A 19,397-nucleotide genomic window follows, 5' to 3' on the forward strand; every position below is an offset into this window, starting at 1 on the left:
CAAATTCTGTCATGGCACATCAAACTAATACATATGCTCAATGTGCAGGGGTCTCTGATGAAGTTCACGAGGGTTGGTTTCACCCCAGTAGCGAAAGTTTCGCTTATTTACGCAACCATTCAAATGGCAATGTGCGTCATCGCTGACGTCACATGAAGATGGCATCTTGATGAACGGTTTTCAGAATGTTGCCGCACAACTCTTCTATGGCTCTACCAGTCTCTGTCAGTGAGTTCCAGCTCTGCCATCATTTTGTCTGGATGGAAATTAAGGTCCTCATGCAAAATCCTCCTTAAAGATATGTTGGAAATGCCAAAGGCAGAACCGTGCTGAATGTCTAGGAGACTGCAAAATTGATGCCCTTACAGTTTGGCTGTTTTCAGGCATTCATACACACCGAGGACGGGCTGGAGATTATCTACTCAATGTTGTACCCATCTGTCTAAATTTAGCCACCCGCTGAAGAAATGCTTACCCATTGGGGACGTCACTGTTAGGAGGAATGCGGACATGGGTTCGGAAGGCGCATTGCGTAGTGATGATGGATTCATTGTTTTTGAAGAACGCTTCGACAGCAAAAGCACGGTGTGCACCGGACCAAGGCATATGGCCGACTGAAAACTACAAGGGAGTGCCTATCAAAGGACACCCAGCCAAACCACTCGACTGCCTCTACCTCACGCAATGACCTTGGGAAATGTGCTACTTCATTTTGGCTCACCCTGTAGTTCTAAAATCTAAAATGTCATCTGTCAGTCATACTTACTTACTGTATTAAAAAATAGGTGAAGGGATAAGGCCACCAAAGTAGGGCAGTAAACAGATGGAAATGTGCCAGAAAAAGATCACCTGAACAGGTGGAGGGGAGAATAAGAGACAAACAATGTGAATAAATAGATGGGCAGCAGGTGAAAGCCTTTTGGCTGAGGCTGAAAGAAGATAAAATATTAAAAGCAGGTAAGGGTTGGGATGATACGAGGACAGCAGGATGACAAGGGAAATGTGGGGAATTACAGGCAAGTCACCTTGTCGCCCATCTGGCAGGAACGAGCTGAGACCCTACAGGAGCAGGTGCGTGACCTCCAAGATCAGCTGTCTGCCAGTCAACAGAAGGCTGAAGTGCTGGCTGAGGAGCTGGCCTCTGCCCTGTCTACAAGAGACCATGCCACATTGAAACTGAAGAAGACGCTGCTGTTGACGGCCGAGCTGAATGCCCAGCTGGCAGACAGCACTCTGGCCTGGAAGGAGGGCCGAACCCAGTGGCTGCAGGAGAAGACAGTGCTGCTCAACAGCTTAGAGGTAAGACAAAGTTGTGGGATAAGAGTGTTGGATTACATCAGATGGTAGATTCCTACCATGTTGCTGGACCTACCAAGTCCCCCTTTCATAGGGAGAATGAGGCTTAGCGAGTGAGTGAGAGAACTAATCTATCAGTTACATTAGGAAAAAGATTTTTTTTGTTTAAATTTGGGTTCCTTAAAATAAATTGTGGAGGTTATGATAGATATCTTCAATGGAAATCAGTATTGTTATCCTCATATTGATCTGTCAAAATTTTACTCCTGATGTCCTTTGCTGACAAAACCCTCCCCATTTATCAGGGCTTGGGATCCCCGTGGCTGGGTTTTATTTACAATGCTGATGGGTAGGTTGACAAAGGAGACTAGACAGGAGTCCCAGTGGACTGTGATGTTTGTGGATGACATTGTGATCTGTAGCGAGAGTAGGGAGCAGGTTGAGGAGACCCTGGAGAGGTGGAGATATCCTCTGGAGAGGAGAGGAATGAAGGTCAGTAGGACCATCACAACAAGAATACATGTGTGTGAATGAGAGGGAGGTCAGTGGAATGGTGAGGATGCAGGGAGTAGAGTTGGTGATGGTGGATGAGTTTAAATACTTGGGATCAACAGTACAGAGTAATGGGGATTGTGGAAGAGAGGTCAAGAGGAGAGTGCAGGCAGGGTAGAGTGGGTGGAGAAGAGTGTCAGGAGTGATTTGTGACAGACGGGTATCGGCAAGAGTGAAAGGGAAGGTCAACAGGACGGTAGTGAGACCAGCTGTGTTATATGGGCTGGAGACGGTGGCACAGGAGACAGAGCTGGAGGTGGCAGAATTAAAGATGCTAAGATTTGCATTGGGTGTGACGAGGGTGGACAGGATTAGAAATGAGGACATTAGAGGGTCAGCTCAGGTGGGAGACAAAGTCAGAGAGGTGAGATTGTGTTGGTTTGGACATGTGCAGAGGACAGATGCTGGGTATATTGGGAAAAGGATGCTAAGGATAGAACTGTCAGGTAAGGGGATCCGAGGAAGACCTAAGAGAAGGTTTATGGATGTGGTGAGAGAGGACATGCAGGTGATGGGTGTGACAGAGCAAGATGATGAGGAGAGGAAGATATGGAAGAAGATGATCCACTGTGGGAACCCCTAATGGGAGCAGCTGAAAGAAGACGATGATAATAGATCTTTTCAAGCTGAATACAAATGTAATTTCAGATTGACCGTACTTGTTTAAACATCAAATTGACATTTATTGAATTTACTTTTTTTTTTAAATGACCAATGATGCCAATACACTGCATTCGATCATTTGAGCTCAAAATGTTTTGCTGCTGATTTTCGTTTGTACTCTGCGTCTTAAGCTTCTCATTTCATTGTCCAAAAGTAGTCAGCCAGAACTGGATTCCACTTGACCTGATACCTTTTTTCCATCATTGCAGTATCCTGGTGAAACCTTTCACTTCGTTCGTCACTGACTGCACCAAGATTAGCAGGGAAGGAGCCCAAATGAGAATGCAGAAAAGGCATGTTTAGTGTCATGCTGTGCTCTATGGTTTTTGAAAGCTTGAAACGTGTTGCCAACTAGCTGGGACATAGTTTGGTTCCATGTACTTGTCAAAAACATCCTTGAATGCCTTCCATGAGATTTCCTCCAGCCCCACTCACAGATATACAGTATACAAACTGCTTGTCATTGATAAATTGTGTGATTTGTGCATCAACAAAAATGGCTGCCTTAATCTTAGCATCAGTTATTCCTGGAAACACCTGACTCAGATACTGAAATCCTTCACATTCCTGGTTTTTGACTTTAACAAAATTTTTAATCAGTCCAAGTTTTAAATGAAGGGGAAGCAAAAATGTTGATATGTGACTCTCTGTCTTAGTATTTTGATTGGTCTGTGGCCTGATGTGGCTCTTAGATGGAATGATAGAGACACAGCATGGCCTCTGTATTGGATGTGATAGCAGAGACACTGAGCTTCACCCCAATCCCTAATTTAAGTCTGTCCTTTAAACCTTGACACACACCTTGCACCAGTGGGCATGTATTGTGTCAGCTGTAATCCTGAACCTAAAATAAAACAAAGCAAAAAATATGTATTGTCAGAGATGAGACAATAGAGTTGCAAAAAGGTTTAGAGCAGCCACCCGTATAATTTTTCCTGGCTGCAAAAGAAATAAATTGGGAGTACATTGTGTACAGATACGAGTCCAAAACAGAATTGACTTAAGGGGGCAAAGATGGCGGTCTTAAGGGAGAGCAAAGGAAGTGAGATCATCAGGGTCAGAAACCGGTAGTGAGGTCATGGGACCTAGGCGGAATTTCCCATAATCGGTCTGCAGTGGAAAGAGAGAAAGAGTCAGCACACTCTGTCACCCCCTGGTCTATTGTGGAATTACCCTCATTCAGGCCCTTTAGCTGCCTCCCATGCGCATGTGTGTGACATTATAAAATACGTTAATTATCACATTACTCGCTCTTGGGGCCCTCTCCTGGAGCAGGTGACTATTTGCCTGTCTCCTCATAGGTCCTTAAACGCCATAATAATGGAGTTATATGCAACACAACAAGTTCAGTCAGTCATTCTCGAAGGCTCAGCGGCTGTCTTATGCTCCCCTAAGAAAGGTCACTCTGGCTACTGCTTCCTCATGTGATCCTGTGAACATTCATTAACTCTTTAATGCATCCCATCAGCTTATGTCACCCTCTTTTGCCTTTCAGTCACAGGTTTGAAGCCAGAAATTTTTATCTGTTGTGAAACCCTTCCACTGCAAAGCACAAAAAGGCAAGCAGACCTCCAGAAATTCACACAAAAGGCCAGATCAGCCATGGCAGCCTGTCCCCAAACTAAAAAGGCAGACTTCAAGCTACCATTGGCCCAAAAAATGAAGTCAGGCTTTTAAATAACAAATGTCCATGGAGAAATGGAGAATTTTAAACCTGTGAAACCTCTGATCTAAAAACGAAACAAGACACATTCTTTCATAAAGGAAGATTTACGAAGGACTAGATGTCCCCGGTGGCTCCGCCCGCATAGTAGTGAAACAGGACAAACTTTAAATATCAATTTAAAAATAAAAAAAAATGTAATAATTTGTATCAAGAAGAATTTATATTGATAGTTTTCGTTTCCGTGGGCCTCTTGGTATACAATATTTTTGGTTTTGATATCAGGGGCGAGAATATGGCTGTGGTCTCTTTGCCAAAAATGTAAAAAGTTGGCAAGGTATCTCTGGCCAAGTGTAAGGTAGGTATGCTGTAATGTCAAACGTTCCCACTGTATCTGATCGTGTTCAGCTCTGACGGGAGAGCTTCCCCCGTGTAGCGAGAAGAGCACATGGCCGTGATATCTCTGGAAATCAGCAGCTACCCTCTAAAACACACGGACCTCTGATGTTTCTCTCAAAGACGTCAAACGTTACTCCTTAATCTGTAGATGATAATTTCTGCTGAACAAGCTGGCTAGCTAAGCGGAGGCAGGGTACGCTCCAACAATTGACAAGAGGTAGACTATTCAAACAGAGGCTGGCATGTGAGTGAGGATGGCCCCATCCGGCTCCCTACTCCTGAGGTACTGCCTCCCCTCGGCCTGCAGCATCTCTCACGGATTTGCATGAATAAATCAGTGTCACAAACAAATGATAATATTTAGCGTGATGAGAGAAGTCGAAAAATAATCAACCGGAATGTTCAATCAAATTATAGAAAAAAAAAAACGATCTAAATCCATGAAGTGGTTCTCTCATGAAAAGCGGACATACATACAGACGCTGGATTTTATATATATATATATATATATATATATATATACACATACACAGTGCACCCGAAAAGTATTCACAGCACATCATTTTTTCCACATTTTGTTGAGTTACAGCCTTATTCCAAAATGGATTAAATTCATTTTTTTGCTCAGAATTCTGTACACCACACCCCATAATGACAACGTGAAGAAAGTTTACTTGAGGTTTTTGGAAATTTGTTATAAATAAAAAACTGAGAAATCACATGTCCATAAGTATTCACAGCCTTTGCTCAATACTTTTTCAGTGTAACTTTGGCAGCAATTCCAGCCTCAAGTCTTTTTGAATGTGATGCCACAAGCTTGGCACACCTATCCTTGGCCAGTTTCGCCCATTCCTCTTTGCAACACCTCTCAAGCTCCATCAGGTTGGATGGGAAGCGTCGGTGCACAGCCATTTTAAGATCTCTCCAGAGATGTTCAATCAGATTCAAGTCTGGCTCTGCTCTGGCTGGGCCTCTCAAGGACATTCACAGAGTTGTCCTGAAGCCACTCCTTTGATATCTTGGCTGTGCGCTTAGGGTCGTTGTCCTGCTGAAAGATGAACTGTCGCCCCAGTCTGAGGTCAAGAGCGCTCTGGAGCAGGTTTTCATCCAGGATGTCTCTGTACATTGCTGCAGTCATCTTTCCCTTTATCCTGACTAGTCTCCCAGTTCCTGCCCCCCACAGCATGATGCTGCCACCACCATGCTTCACTGTAGGGATGGTATTGGCCTGGTGATGAGCGGTGCCTGGTTTCCTCCAAACGCGACGCCTGGCATTCACAGCAAAGAGTTCAATCTTTGTCTCATCAGACCAGAGAATTTTGTTTCTCGTGGTCTGAGAGTCCTTCAGGTGCCTTTTGGCAAACTCCAGGCGGGCTGCCATGTGCCTTTTACTAAGGAGTGGCATTCATCTGGCCACTCTACCATACAGGCCTGATTGGTGGATTGCGGCAGAGATGGTTGTCCTTCTGGAAGGTTCTCCTCTCTCCACAGAGGACCTCTGGAGCTCTGACAGAGTGACCATCGGGTTCTTGGTCACCTCCCTGACTAAGGCTCTTCTCCCCCAATCGCTCAGTTTAGATGGCCGGCCAGCTCTAGAAAGAGTCCTGGTGGTTTCGAACTTCTTCCACTTACGGATGATGGAGGCCACTGTGCTCATTGGGACCTTCAAAGCAGCAGACATTTTTCTGTAACCTTCCCCAGATTTGTGCCTCGAGACAATCCTGTCTTGGAGGTCTACAGACAATTCCTTTGACTTCATGCTTGGTTTGTGCTCTGACATGAACTGTCAACTGTGGGACCTTCTATAGACAGGTGTGTGCCTTTCAAATCATGTCACATCAACTGAATTGACCACAGGTGGACTCCAATGAAGCTGCAGAAACATCTCAAGGATGATCAGGGGAAACAGGATGGACCTGAGCTCAATCTGGAGCTTCATGGCAAAGGCTGTGAATACTTATGTACATGTGATTTCTCAATTTTTTTATTTTTAATAAATTTGCAAAAATCTCAAGTAAACTTTTTTCACGTTGTCATTATCGGGTGTTGTGTGTAGAATTCTGAGGAAAAAAAATGAATTTAATCCATTTTGGAATAAGGCTGTGACATAACAAAATGTGGAAAAAGTGATGTGCTATGGTTACTTTCCAGGTGCACTGTATATAGAGAGATATGATTCCACGGGATTACAACAAAAAAAGATAATTCAAGCATAAGCAGACATCTACAAAAATTAAATCAGAACCGGAGGACTCTTTTTAATGGGAACACAAGGGAGTAAGAGCCAAACTAACTATGCTGAAGTTCATGAGTACACTAAAGCTTCAGTTTAAGGATTTCTGGGACTGGTACCTCAACTGCATGATTAGGTGGCCCCACCTCCTTAGGCTTCACATATGGCAGGTAGGACAGATCACAAAGACAGCACAACCATAAACTGAATCCATAAAATTATATGACAAATTATATTTCAACAAAGTCAAAATATGTAAGAAATAACCTTATATCAAATGTTACTGTACCATAACAGTATTCTTGTTTATACCCTGATCTTCTGCATCATAATCCCAGCCATTTTTGGCAATTTTGGGCTTTTTCGTTTGTGTGTTATTCATGTCATCTAATTCAGATGTCTCTTCAGGTGGAAAAAGAGAAGATCCTAAATCTGAGCTGTGAGGTCCTTAAACTGGAAGAGTCACTTCAGAAAGAGCGAATCGACAAGGAGAGGTTTAGACTTGAGCGTGACTGCAGCCTGGTAAGTGCCCTGGGGTGACACTGTTAGTGTCGGGTGCTGCTCTTTTAGAAAACAGCAGTGCAGAATAAAATTTACAAAGACAGCAACATGCATTGACACACTGTTAGGGCATACTCAGCATGCTGTGTGACCTTTTATACTGCAGTTTGATGCCAGATGTTCAGAATCTACAGACCTGTTCGTCTCCCTCCCGGTAACAGTCTTGCTGAGTATGTGGGACTTTATCGATCAAAATTAAGTATTGTATTGTGAGGTGAGAAAATAAAAAAAATAAAACCCAATAATATGTGAGCATAATTAGTTAAATGCTTCACAAAATAAATATGTTTGTTGGTTATTTCTTTATGTACAGTGCCTTTCGAAAGTATCCGTCCCTCTCAGTGTTTGTCACATTATAGTCTGACATTGAAATGGATTTTTGGGGTTTTAGCACAGCAAGCTGTGGTGCAGTGGGTGTCCTGACACTCACATGCCCATCGTAGGCACTTTCAGTGGTGGTCAGCGGTTAACGTGGGCACTCTGACTGGTACAAAATATTTATTATTGTAGCACAAACTGTAATCAAAATGAAAAAAAAATACAGAAATACTTTGTAGTGTCCCCATTTGCTGTAATTCCAGCGGCAAGTCTCTTGTTGAATGTCTATATTAGCTTAGTACACCTCACCACTGGGATTTTAACTCACTCCTCAAGGCCAAACTGCTCCATCTCCTTCATCTTCGATGGGTTGTGTTGGTGTCCAGCAATCTTCAAGTCACACCATAGATTCTCCACTGGGTTGAGGTCTGGGTTTTGACTCAGCCATTGCAAGAAATTTCAATGTTTCCTTTCAAACCACTCCAGTGTTGTTTTAGCAGTATGTTTATTGTCATTCATTGTCCTACTGGAAGGAGAACCTTCATCCCAGTCTCAAGTCTCTGCCAGACCAAAACAGGTTTTCCTCAAGAATTGTCCTTTTAGTTTGTGCCATCCATCTTTCCTTCATTCCTAACCAGTTTTCCTGCCCCCACATCGTGATACGTCCACCACCGTGTCTCACTGTCAGAATGGTGTTCTTGGCATGATGAGAAGTATTGGGTTTGTGCCACATATGACGTTTCCCTTTCCCTCAGTTTTAGTCTCTCTCTGACCAGAGAACCTTCTTCCATGTTTTTCGGGAGTCTGCCACATGCTGATGGGCAAACTCAAACTTCTTTCCTTATTTTTTTTCTTTAAGCATTGCCATTTTTTTGGACATTCTTTTATGAAGCCTCACTCTGTGGCTCTATGGACAGACACTCCCATCTCCACTGTGGATATTTAAAACTCCATCAGTGTTATTCTTGGTGTCTTCTGTGTGTCTCTGATTAATGCCTTCCTTGCCTGGGTTGTGAGTTTTGATGGGTAGCCTTCTCTGTTCAGGTTGGTAGTGGTGCCACGCTCCTTCCATTTTGTTACAATGTATTTAATGGTGCGCCGTGGAATATTCAAAGTTTTGGATTTTTTTTTTTTTTTTTGACCAAACCCTGATCGCTACTTCTTCACAACTTTGTCTCTTACCTGTTTGGAGTGCTCCTTGGTCTTTATGTTGCTTGTTTAGTGCAGAGTCAGGGGCTATTTATATAGACATCACGTGACAGATTATGTGACACTTTGAATGCCTTTTGTGACTTATGAATTTAATTGGTTGTACCAGATCTTATTTAAGGGTTTCATAGCAAAGGGGATGAATACATGTGCACTTCCAACTTTTCAGTTTTTACTTGTTTATATATCCATCCATTCATTCATTATCCAACCCGCTATATCCTAAGTACAGGGTCATGGGGGGTCTGCTGGAGCCAATCCCAGCCAACACAGGGCGCAAGGCAGGGCACTAGCCCACTGCAAGGCGCGCACACACACACACCTAACACATTAGAGACAATTTAGGATCACCAGTGCACCCAACCTGCATGTCTTTGGACTGTGGGAGGAAACCCACGCAGACACGGGGAGAACATGCAAACTCCACTCAGGGAGGACCCGGGAAGCGAACCCGGGTCTCCTAACTGCGAGGCAGCAGCGCTACCCACTTCGCCACCGTGCCACCCCGTGCCAGGGCTAGCCACCACGTGTTCTGGGGGACATAGTGTGCATCCTGGTTTTCCACCACAGTATATAATTTATATACAGTGGAACCTCGGTTCATGACCATAATTTGTTCCAAAACTCTGGTCGTAAACCGATTTGAAGCAATTTCTCTCATAGGATTATATGTAAATACAATTAATCCGTTCCATACCATATGAACTGTATGTAAATATATTTTCTTTAAAAGATTTTTAAGCATGAATATAGTTAATTACACCATAGAATGCACAGTGCAATAGTAAACTAAATGTAAAAACATTGAATAACACTGAGAAAACCTTGAAAAACAGAGAAAACTAACACTGCAATAGTTTGTGCTGAGTTTTAAGCACAGGGAAAAAAGTAAACATTTGAAAAATCCGTAATTTAATAAACCACCAAGAAAAGTAACAATGCAACAATGCACGCTACAAACCAATCGCTGTAAACAGAACTGAAAACAAAAAGAAGCATTTTCTATCTTATGCGTCCAGCCCTCCCTCTCTCGCTCTCGCTCTCTCTTTTGTGTGTGCGTGTGTCTCTTTTGCGAGCCTGGAGCTCTTGTGCGTGTGCCTCTGTCTCACACGCCTGTGTGTGTGTGTCTCTCTCTCGCTCGCCTGTGTGTGTGTGTGTGCCTCTGTCTCACACGCCTGTGTGTGTGTGTGTACCTCTCTCTCGCGTGCCTGTGTGTGTGTGTCTCTGTCTCACGCGCCTGTGTGTGTGTTTGCCTCTGTCTCACGCACCTGTGTGTGTGTGTGCCTCTGTCTCGTGCGCCTGTGTGTGTGTGTGTGTCTCTCTCTCGCGTGCCTCTCTTCAACAATTTGAACTGTATTGTTAAGTTCATAACATAAAATCCATTTTTATTCCAGGGTGTTTACTTACCTCGGCAGTGACATTCGTGTCTCTGGTGACTCTTCTTATGAAGTCAGTATACAGATCGGGAGAGCATGGGGGGGTCATGAGGTCACTGGAAAGGGATGTGTGGTGCTCCTATTATCTCAGCAAACGGATGAGGGTCCAAGTCTTCAAAGTCCTGGTGCTTCCTGTTTGCGAGACATGGATACTATCCAGTGACCTGAGATGAAGACTGGAGTCCTTCAGTGCTTGTGTCTCTTCAGAGAAACCTTGTGTATCACTGGTTTGACTTTGTGTTGCTCATGGAGTCCTGAATGAGCCACATGACCTGCATTGTGAGGGAGTGTCAGTTATGGCACAACGGTTATGTGGTGTGTTTCCCCGAGGGTGATCTGGCTCATTGTTGAGGACCTGAGTAGCTGGGGATTGCCACATAACACCGGGCTGCAGCAGATGGAGGGTCGTTTCCGGAGGGTGGGAATGGACCGCGTGTCTGCCTAGGGGGTTGCCAGCCGGGATCATGAACTGTTTCGTTATGTGGTGGGTGCAGCACCAGTGCAGGCTCCCCAACTTGACTTGACTTGTGTAATGCGTCAAACACTGAGGGGGATGAATATGTTCGCAAGGCACTGTATTTATTTGATTACTTTTTCATTTTTTTTTTAATTTCATTTGCACTGCACACAACATTAAATATACCTTGAAATTAAAACTGTATTTTCACCTATCCAAGTTGATAGGGTGGCCTCTAGCCAGTACTGCTTCTTGACTGGTAGATCATCACTAGATCTGATGTACTGTACATCTTCAGCTATCAAGTGCCACAATTACACCAGACACTTCAGACACAGACTCCTGCCATGATGATGAATTTAGAGCTTCTTGAATCTCAGTGCCGCCACTTTGCTCAGTAATTCTGGCCAACATGTTCTTTCATTCATATCTGTCACCGATGGCCACAGTCCAAACTTTGAGCATGAAGTTTGTTGGCCTTTGGAATCCTGTGGCTCACAGGCATGTGCACAGTTGAGACCAATCAAAACAGAGAACTCACAGAAACCGCAGTAATGTGCATGGTGGAACATTTATAGCATGTCACAATTTTAAAAAGCATACTTCATTTCTTCGTGGAGATGCAAATTTGAGGCATAAGTAGAACATTTGAACAATTTATATAAGAACAGGCCATTCAGCCCAACAAAGCCTGCCATTCCTATCCACTTAATTCTACTTAAATAACATCAGGTCGAGTTTTGAAGGTCCCTATGGTCCTACTGTCCACCACACTACTTGGTCACTTATTCCATACACTGTGTGTACAATTATTAGGCAAATGAGTATTTTGACCATATCATCATTTTTAATGCGTATATTCCAACTCCAAGCTGTATTAACTTGAATGCTTATTGGATTTAAGCACGTCAGGTGATGTGTATTTGTGTAATGAGGGAGGGTGTGGCCTAAGGAGATCAACACCCTATATCAAGGTGTGCAGAATTATTAGGCAGCTAGTTTTCCTCGGGCAAAACGGGCCTAAAAAGAGATTTAACTGACTCTGAAAAGTCAAAAATTGTAAAAAGTCTTTCAGAGGGATGCAGCACTTTTGGAATTGCTAAGATATTGGTGTGTGATCACAGAACCATCAAACATTTTGTTGCAAATAGTCAACAGGGTCGCAAGAAACGAGTTGAGAACAAAAGACGCAAATTAGCTGCCAAAGATTTGAGAAGAATCAAACGTGAAGCTACCAGGAACCCATTATCCTCCAGTACTTTCATATTCCAGAGCTGCAACCTACCTGGAGTGCCCAGAAGTACAAGGTGTTCAGTGCTCAAAGACATGGCCAAGGTAAGGAGGGCTGAAACCCAACCACCACTGAACAAGAAACATAAGTTGAAACGTCAAAACTGGGCCAAGAAATATCTGAAGACAGATTTTTTCAAAGGTTTTATGGACCCATGAGATGAGAGTGACTCTTGATGGACCAGATGGATGGACCTGTGGATCAGTAATGGGCACAGAGCTCCACTCCAACGTGGAGGTGGGGTACTGGTATGAGCTGGTATTTTTAAAGATGAGCTAGTTGGACCTTTTGCATTGAAGATGAACTCAAAATCAACTCCCAAACCTACTGCCAGTTTTTCTAAGACACTTTCTTCAAACAGTGATAGAGGAAGACCAGGATTTTTATGCAGGCCAATGCTCCATCACTTGCATCGAAGTTCTCCACTGCGTGGCCAGCCAGTAAAGGCCTTAAAGATGAAGGAATAATGACATGGCCCCCCTTCCTCATCTGAACTAAACCCTATCGAGAACTTGTGGGCACTTCTTAAACGCTAGATTTACGGGGGAGAAAAACAATCCACCTCTCTGAAGAGTGTCTGGGAGGCTGTAGTCACTGCTCCACAAAAAGCTGATCGTCAACAGATCAAGAAACTGACAGACTCCATGAATGGAAAGGCTTATGACTGTTATTGGTCATTCATTGATTGATTGATTTTTTTAAATGTCAGAGATGTTTATTTGTTTGTTTATATTATACTATAACAGATGAAAATAAACAAGTGAGATGGGAACATTTTCATTTTTCCTTTAGTTGCATAATAAATCTGCACTCTAATAGTTGCCTAATAATTGTGCACATATGTATTCCCTGATGATGTTCACACTCACATTTCCGTTGTGAAACATTCAGGTTTCAGGTTTATTAACATTTTGGATTGACTGATAGCACTGTGTTTGTTCCATATTAAAATTAATCCTCAAAAATACAACTTGCCTAATAATTCTGCACTCCCTGTATGTCTGTGGTTCACAGTGTGAAGGTAAACTTCATAATGTTTGTGTAGTGCTTGGGTGTTGTACCGTGTTAGCCATTATGGATGTAGTGAGCAGTTAAGCAAAATGACATCTTTTATTGGCTAACTAGGAAGATTTCTATATGCAGGCTTTTGAGGCAACCCAGGCCTCTTCTTCATGTTCAGGAACAGTTTCTACCCAGCTTCAATCAGACTCATGAACAATCAGTAACCTTGTGTCACCTCCACTGTTACCTGCACATATACTTCTGCCACTGTCTCTAGGAATATCTAGGATTCTGGTTTTATTTATTTACTTACTATTTTCATTTATTTATTGTGTGTGTGTTTTTTTTTTTTTTGTCAATGTTCACTGTCTGCAGGGGCGCAAGCAAGCAAGCATTTCATGGTACATGGTAATGGTTCTTGTACACATGACAGTAAAGAATTGAAATAGTTAGCCAATAAAAGGTGTCATTTTGCTTAATGTTTGTGTGATATTTTACTCTTAACAAGTTTCCAACTGTGTCCCCGTGTTGTTGATGAACTCATTTTAAAGTCACCGTCTTCATCCACTGGACTAATTCCCTTCATAATTTTAAGCACTTCAGTCAGGACTCCTCTTCATCTTCTTTTGTTTAAACTGTAAAGGCTCAGCTCTTTTAATCTTTCCTCATAGCTCATCCCGTTTAGTCCTGAATCAGCCTAGTCGCTCTTATCTGGACCTTTTCTTGTGCTGTTATGTCCTTTTTGTAGCCTGGAGACCAAAACTGCACACAGGACTCCAGATGAGGCCTCACCAGTGTGTTATAAAGCTTGAGCAGAACCTCCTGTGACTTGTACTCCACACATCAAGGCGCTATATAACCTGACATTCTGTTAGCCTTCTTAATGGCTTCTGAACACCGTCTGGAAGTTGATATCTTTGAGTCCACCATGATTCCTAAGTCCTTCTCATAAGGTGTTCTCTCAATTTTCTAACCTTCCATCGTGTATTCAACCCTCACATTTTCACTTCCTACATGTACTTGCATTAAATGTAATCTGACATACTTCTGCTCAAGCTTGTATTCTGTCCAAGTCCCTCCGTGGTGATTCAACAGATTCTCGATTATCTGCCAATCCACCTAGCTTGATATCATCTGTCAGCTTATTATTTAAATTCTTATCCAAATCATTTATATTTATTAAAAATAGCAGGGACCTTGCCTTTTTTTGTTAATCACTAATTTGTAATTTATTTGGAAAAAGTGCAAAAGGTGTCAGTAATATGTAATACTAGCAAAATACCCGCGCTTCGCAGCAGAGAAGTAGTGTGTTAAAAAGTTATGAAAAAGAAAAGGAATCATTTTAAAAATAACGTAACATGATTGTCAGTGTAATTGTTTTGTGAGTGTTATGAGTGTTGCTGTCATCAAGGATTTGATTGTCATTATTTCTTTCAATCAGGTTCGTATTTGTAGGACGTGTTGTGTTCAAGTTACATTCCGTGTTTGTCAATCGTTGTAAAGATGACAGGTTTCATTCATCGAAGTGTTCACTGTCCATATTGGTACTCGTGAATCTAAGACGTTTAACAGGCATTCCCGGTATTAAGTTGTGGATTTGCTTGCGAATATTTAGCGGTAGCGTGTCTATGAACTTAATTTAACCTTAATTTAACCAAAATCAGTTCACGCGAGCCTCTCGGAGTACATGCATTGAAGCTTCTCAGCTGTGCTTGTGCTATCTCGTGCGATCTCGCGATGTCCACGGCTTTATTTAATGTTAGCTCAGACCCGGCACTTAAAAGTTTCTCTCGCACTTTTACTGAGTTTGGGCCAAACACCATTCTATCCCTAACCATCTCATCTTCGTTTGCATAAGCACAGTCCTTCACCAGCAGTTTTAACTCTGCTACAAAATGCTGAAAATTCTCGTTTATACCCTGCGTCCTCTCATTAAACTTGTATCTCGCGAATATCGTATTCGTCTTAGGCAGGACAAACGCCAGCGGCAGCGTGTCTATTAACCTAATTTAAAGTTAAGCTTTACACCCTGCATTCCTATTCGTTAGCATAAGCACATTCCTTCATCAGCAATTTTAACTCCGTTACAAAGTGATCAAAAGTCTCGTTTATACCCTGCGTCTTCTCATTAAACTTGTACAGTATCTTGCGAATATCATATTCGTCGTTGGTATGACAAACGCCAGTGGCAGCCGGTCTATGAACTTAATTTAAACTTTAGGTTTACACCGTTCTTTGTTTCCGCAGTAGCTGCACTTATGAATATTCTTGTATGCGTCACTCGCTTCATATTCTTTTGCTGCCTTCTCAATTGTGTAATGTGTTTTTTGAACAGGTTTCGTTTATCAAAGTGATCACTACCCAAATCGGTACTCGTGAATCTAAGATGTTTAACAGGCATTCCCGGTATTAAGTTGTGGATTTGCCTGCGAATATTTAGCGGCAGCGTGTCTATGAACGTAATTTAAACTTAAGCTTTACACCTTGCAATAGCTGCACTTATGAATATGCTAAGCACAGTCCTTCACCTGCGAATATTTACCTCATATGGGCAGGCACTCAATTACGTGGGAGGCGTGATGATGCGGGACGCAACTCCGCCTCACACGGGGACTGAGCTGCAGGCTATGGCCGTATACAGTGGTGTGAAAAACTATTTGCCCCCTTCCTGATTTCTTATTCTTTTGCATGTTTGTCACACAAAATGTTTCTGATCATCAAACACATTTAACCATTAGTCAAATATAACACAAGTAAACACAAAATGCAGTTTTTAAATGATGGTTTTATTATTTAGGGAGAAAAAATCCAAACCTACATGGCCCTGTGTGAAAAAAGTAATTGCCCCCTGAACCTAATAACTGGTTGGGCCACCCTTAGCAGCAATAACTGCAATCAAGCGTTTGCGATAACTTGCAACGAGTCTTTTACAGCTCTGGAGGAATTTTGGCCCACTCATCTTTGCAGAATTGTTGTAATTCAGCTTTATTTGAGGGTTTTCTAGCATGAACCGCCTTTTTAAGGTCATGCCATAGCATCTCAATTGGATTCAGGTCAGGACTTTGACTAGGCCACTCCAAAGTCTTCATTTTGTTTTCTTCAGCCATTCAGAGGTGGATTTGCTGGTGTGTTTTGGGTCATTGTCCTGTTGCAGCACCCAAGATCGCTTCAGCTTGAGTTGACGAACAGATGGCCGGACATTCTCCTTCAGGATTTTTTGGTAGACAGTAGAATTCATGGTTCCATCTATCACAGCAAGCCTTCCAGGTCCTGAAGCAGCAAAACAACCCCAGACCATCACACTACCACCACCATATTTTACTGTTGGTATGATGTTCTTTTTCTGAAATGCTGTGTTCCTTTTACGCCAGATGTAACGGGACATTTGCCTTCCAAAAGTTCAACTTTTGTCTCATCAGTCCACAAGGTATTTTCCCAAAAGTCTTGGCAATCATTGACATGTTTCTTAGCAAAATTGAGACGAGCCCTAATGTTTTTTGCTTAACAGTGGTTTGCGTCTTGGAAATCTGCCATGCAGGCCGTTTTTGCAGGCCAGTCTCTTTCTTATGGTGGAGTCGTGAACACTGACCTTAATTGAGGCAAGTGAGGCCTGCAGTTCTTTAGACGTTGTCCTGGGGTCTTTGTGACCTCTCAGATGAGTCGTCTCTGCGCTCTTGGGGTCATTTTGGTCGGCCGGCCACTCCTGGGAAGGTTCACCACTGTTCCATGTTTTTGCCATTTGTGGATAATGGCTCTCACTGTGGTTCGCTGGAGTCCCAAAGCTTTAGAAATGGCTTTATAACCTTTACCAGACTGATAGATCTCAATGACTTCTGTTCTCATTTGTTCCTGAATTTCTTTGGATCTTGGCATGATGTCTAGCTTTTGAGGTGCTTTTTGTCTACTTCTCTGTGTCAGGCAGCTCCTATTGAAGTGATTTCTTGATTGAAACAGGTGTGGCAGTAATCAGGAAATTGAACTCAGGTGTGATACACCACAGTTAGGTGATTTTTGAACAAGGGGGCAATTACTTTTTCACACAGGGCCATGTAGGTTTGGATTTTTTTTTCTCCCTAAATAATAAAAACCATCATTTAAAAACTGCATTTTGTGTTTACTTGTGTTATATTTGACTAATGGTTAAATGTGTTTGATGATCAGAAACATTTTGTGTGACAAACATGCAAAAGAATAAGAAATCAGGAAGGGGGCAAATAGTTTTCCACACCACTGCAAATGGACGAAAGTAGGTTCCAGTTATGACCGTTGCGCGTAGAATTTCGAAATGAAACCTGCCCAACTTTTGTAAGTAAGCTGTAAGGAATGAGCCTGCCAAATTTCAGCCTTCTACCTACACAGGAAGTTGTAGAATTAGTGATGAGTCAGTCAGTCAGTCAGTCAGTGATTGAGGGCTTTGCCTTTTATTAGTATAGATACATGAATCTGTGGAAAAGAGCTTGTGTGTCTCCCCATGCTGCATCTGGAGACTGAAAATAAAAGTGTGCATTTCAGTAATGTGAAATTATCTGTGTGACCGTCTGTTTTTTCAAGCATTCTTAATTATGAAAATTACAATGTCAGAAAAGAAGCTCACACCCTGTCAACACTGCCGCCTGTAGGTGCAGCTTGGAGATGCAATGCAGACGGTCAAAGAACTCAAGTCCACCCTGGTTGCGATTCAGAAAGAACGAGACCAGCTGGCTGTGGAGAAGGAGGTAAGCCGTTTGTAAGTTCTTTACCGTGAAAGCTGTTTTGAGATGTAGAGCAGTTTCTTTTCAAAGGTTCTGGGATTGGCCACAGCTGCCCTGAGATCCACCTCTGTGATGATGGATGAATATCAATATGACAAGATAATATTTAGATAGAATACTACAGCTGCAGTAAATCCTTTGGCATTAAAATACAAACTACTGAGTAAGATTTGGAGTTGCTGCAATGACATTTCATCAAAATGGACTCGCCTGCCTGCCCACCCCATCATTTTTTCCCTTTGATTTTTGGGGTGTCTTTGAACTCAGCCCTCTGTAGGTTGATCATTTTCATTTCCAGCAAACGATGTGGCTGCCATCCTTTTGTTCCTAACACATTACCATATCAGTAGAGATAGTCAGCAAGATTTTTTCCCCAGTGAGATCTGATTTGTTTTCAAAGTGTTAAAATGTTTTAATAATTTTTACTTACTGAAACTTTAGTCTCCTTTAAAGTCCTCTCCATGTGAATGAATCCACTTGTCCCAACGTTTTTTTCACTGGTGAAAACTTTTTCGGAATTGCTGATGAGGAATTTTGTCCGATGCCAGCAGTGATTTTTTTTTTTTTTTTACTTCTTCCACAGTACGAAAACGCTTTCCTTTAAGTTCTTTTTTTCATGGGCGGGAACAAGAAAAAGTCACACGGAGCAAAGATCAGGCGTGTAGAGAAGGTAACAAGAACTCTAAGACACACAAGTCAATTCAGAAATCTCTTCCATAATCTGACGCCAATCTTCATAAATTGCATTGCAAGCTTTTTTAAGATTTTCAGTATTCCTAATTGTGGAAGGTCAGCCAGATCTTGGTTGGTCTTCAAGTGATATTTCTTCTCATTTGAAACACCAAAACCACTCGTAGACATGAGTTTTACTTAAAGCTTCCTCTTTAAAAACAGTTTCAACTATCAATACAGATTCGGCAGCTGTTTCCCCTAAGAGAGAACAAAATTTAACGCAGACTCACCGTTCTTTATGATCACTTATCACAAAAATCACAGAACACGTTTAATAAGCACCAAGAGAAAACGACACGGAATGGCGTTCAAACAATACAGAGCAACGCCACTTGGCAAACTGCGACAGAATACTGTAAGTATGCTACACCTAGTGGAGAAATTCGCAACTAAGTCGAGATTGCGTACCAGGTACAGATTCTGGTTATTTTTATGTACCCTCTCGTATTGTGTAAAATATTGCTAAATGAACCACTTCCAGAGAATCCTGTCAGGAACAATTTGGGAGAAGCACTCAAATCACAACCTTTTCTAATTGAAGTCCTGCCTCCCCCTTACTCATTGGTCAGTCCTACCCATTTAACATTCAATCATTGACTACCGTTTTGCTTAAAGTTCCATTAACATTGCAAATAGGAGAACAGTTCGAAAGAAAGGCAATTGAAAACATTAAGAGGTGGAAACTGTGCTTCGTTTTATGTGCTTATTAGTGAGGAGTGAACCCCACTAAATTCAGTTTTCCAAAAGTTCAGCAAATTCACAGAAATGTCTCCAAACTGCATGAAATTCATTGAAGTCAGTGGGGATGAACGAACTGAACTAGTTTTGAGTAGA

General features: G+C 42.2%; 1 protein-coding gene across 4 annotated transcripts in view; it reads left to right on the forward strand.

The window, feature by feature from the left end:
* The window catches only part of calcoco1a (calcium binding and coiled-coil domain 1a), a 107,592-nt gene that overhangs the window by 62,656 nt on the left and 25,539 nt on the right, over positions 1–19,397 (forward strand). For 3 of the 4 annotated variants that reach the window (XM_039746713.1, XM_039746715.1, XM_039746714.1), the window contains exons 8-10: positions 1,045–1,299; positions 7,215–7,328; positions 17,700–17,795. In XM_039746713.1, the coding sequence (XP_039602647.1) occupies positions 1,045–1,299; positions 7,215–7,328; positions 17,700–17,795 (465 nt within the window). The remainder of the gene's footprint in view (positions 1–1,044; positions 1,300–7,214; positions 7,329–17,699; positions 17,796–19,397) is intronic. The other variant, XM_039746717.1, reaches the window with a different exon arrangement.

This window comes from Polypterus senegalus, chromosome 3, assembly GCF_016835505.1.
Source record: "Polypterus senegalus isolate Bchr_013 chromosome 3, ASM1683550v1, whole genome shotgun sequence".
In the NCBI taxonomy this organism is placed as follows: domain Eukaryota; kingdom Metazoa; phylum Chordata; class Cladistia; order Polypteriformes; family Polypteridae; genus Polypterus; species Polypterus senegalus.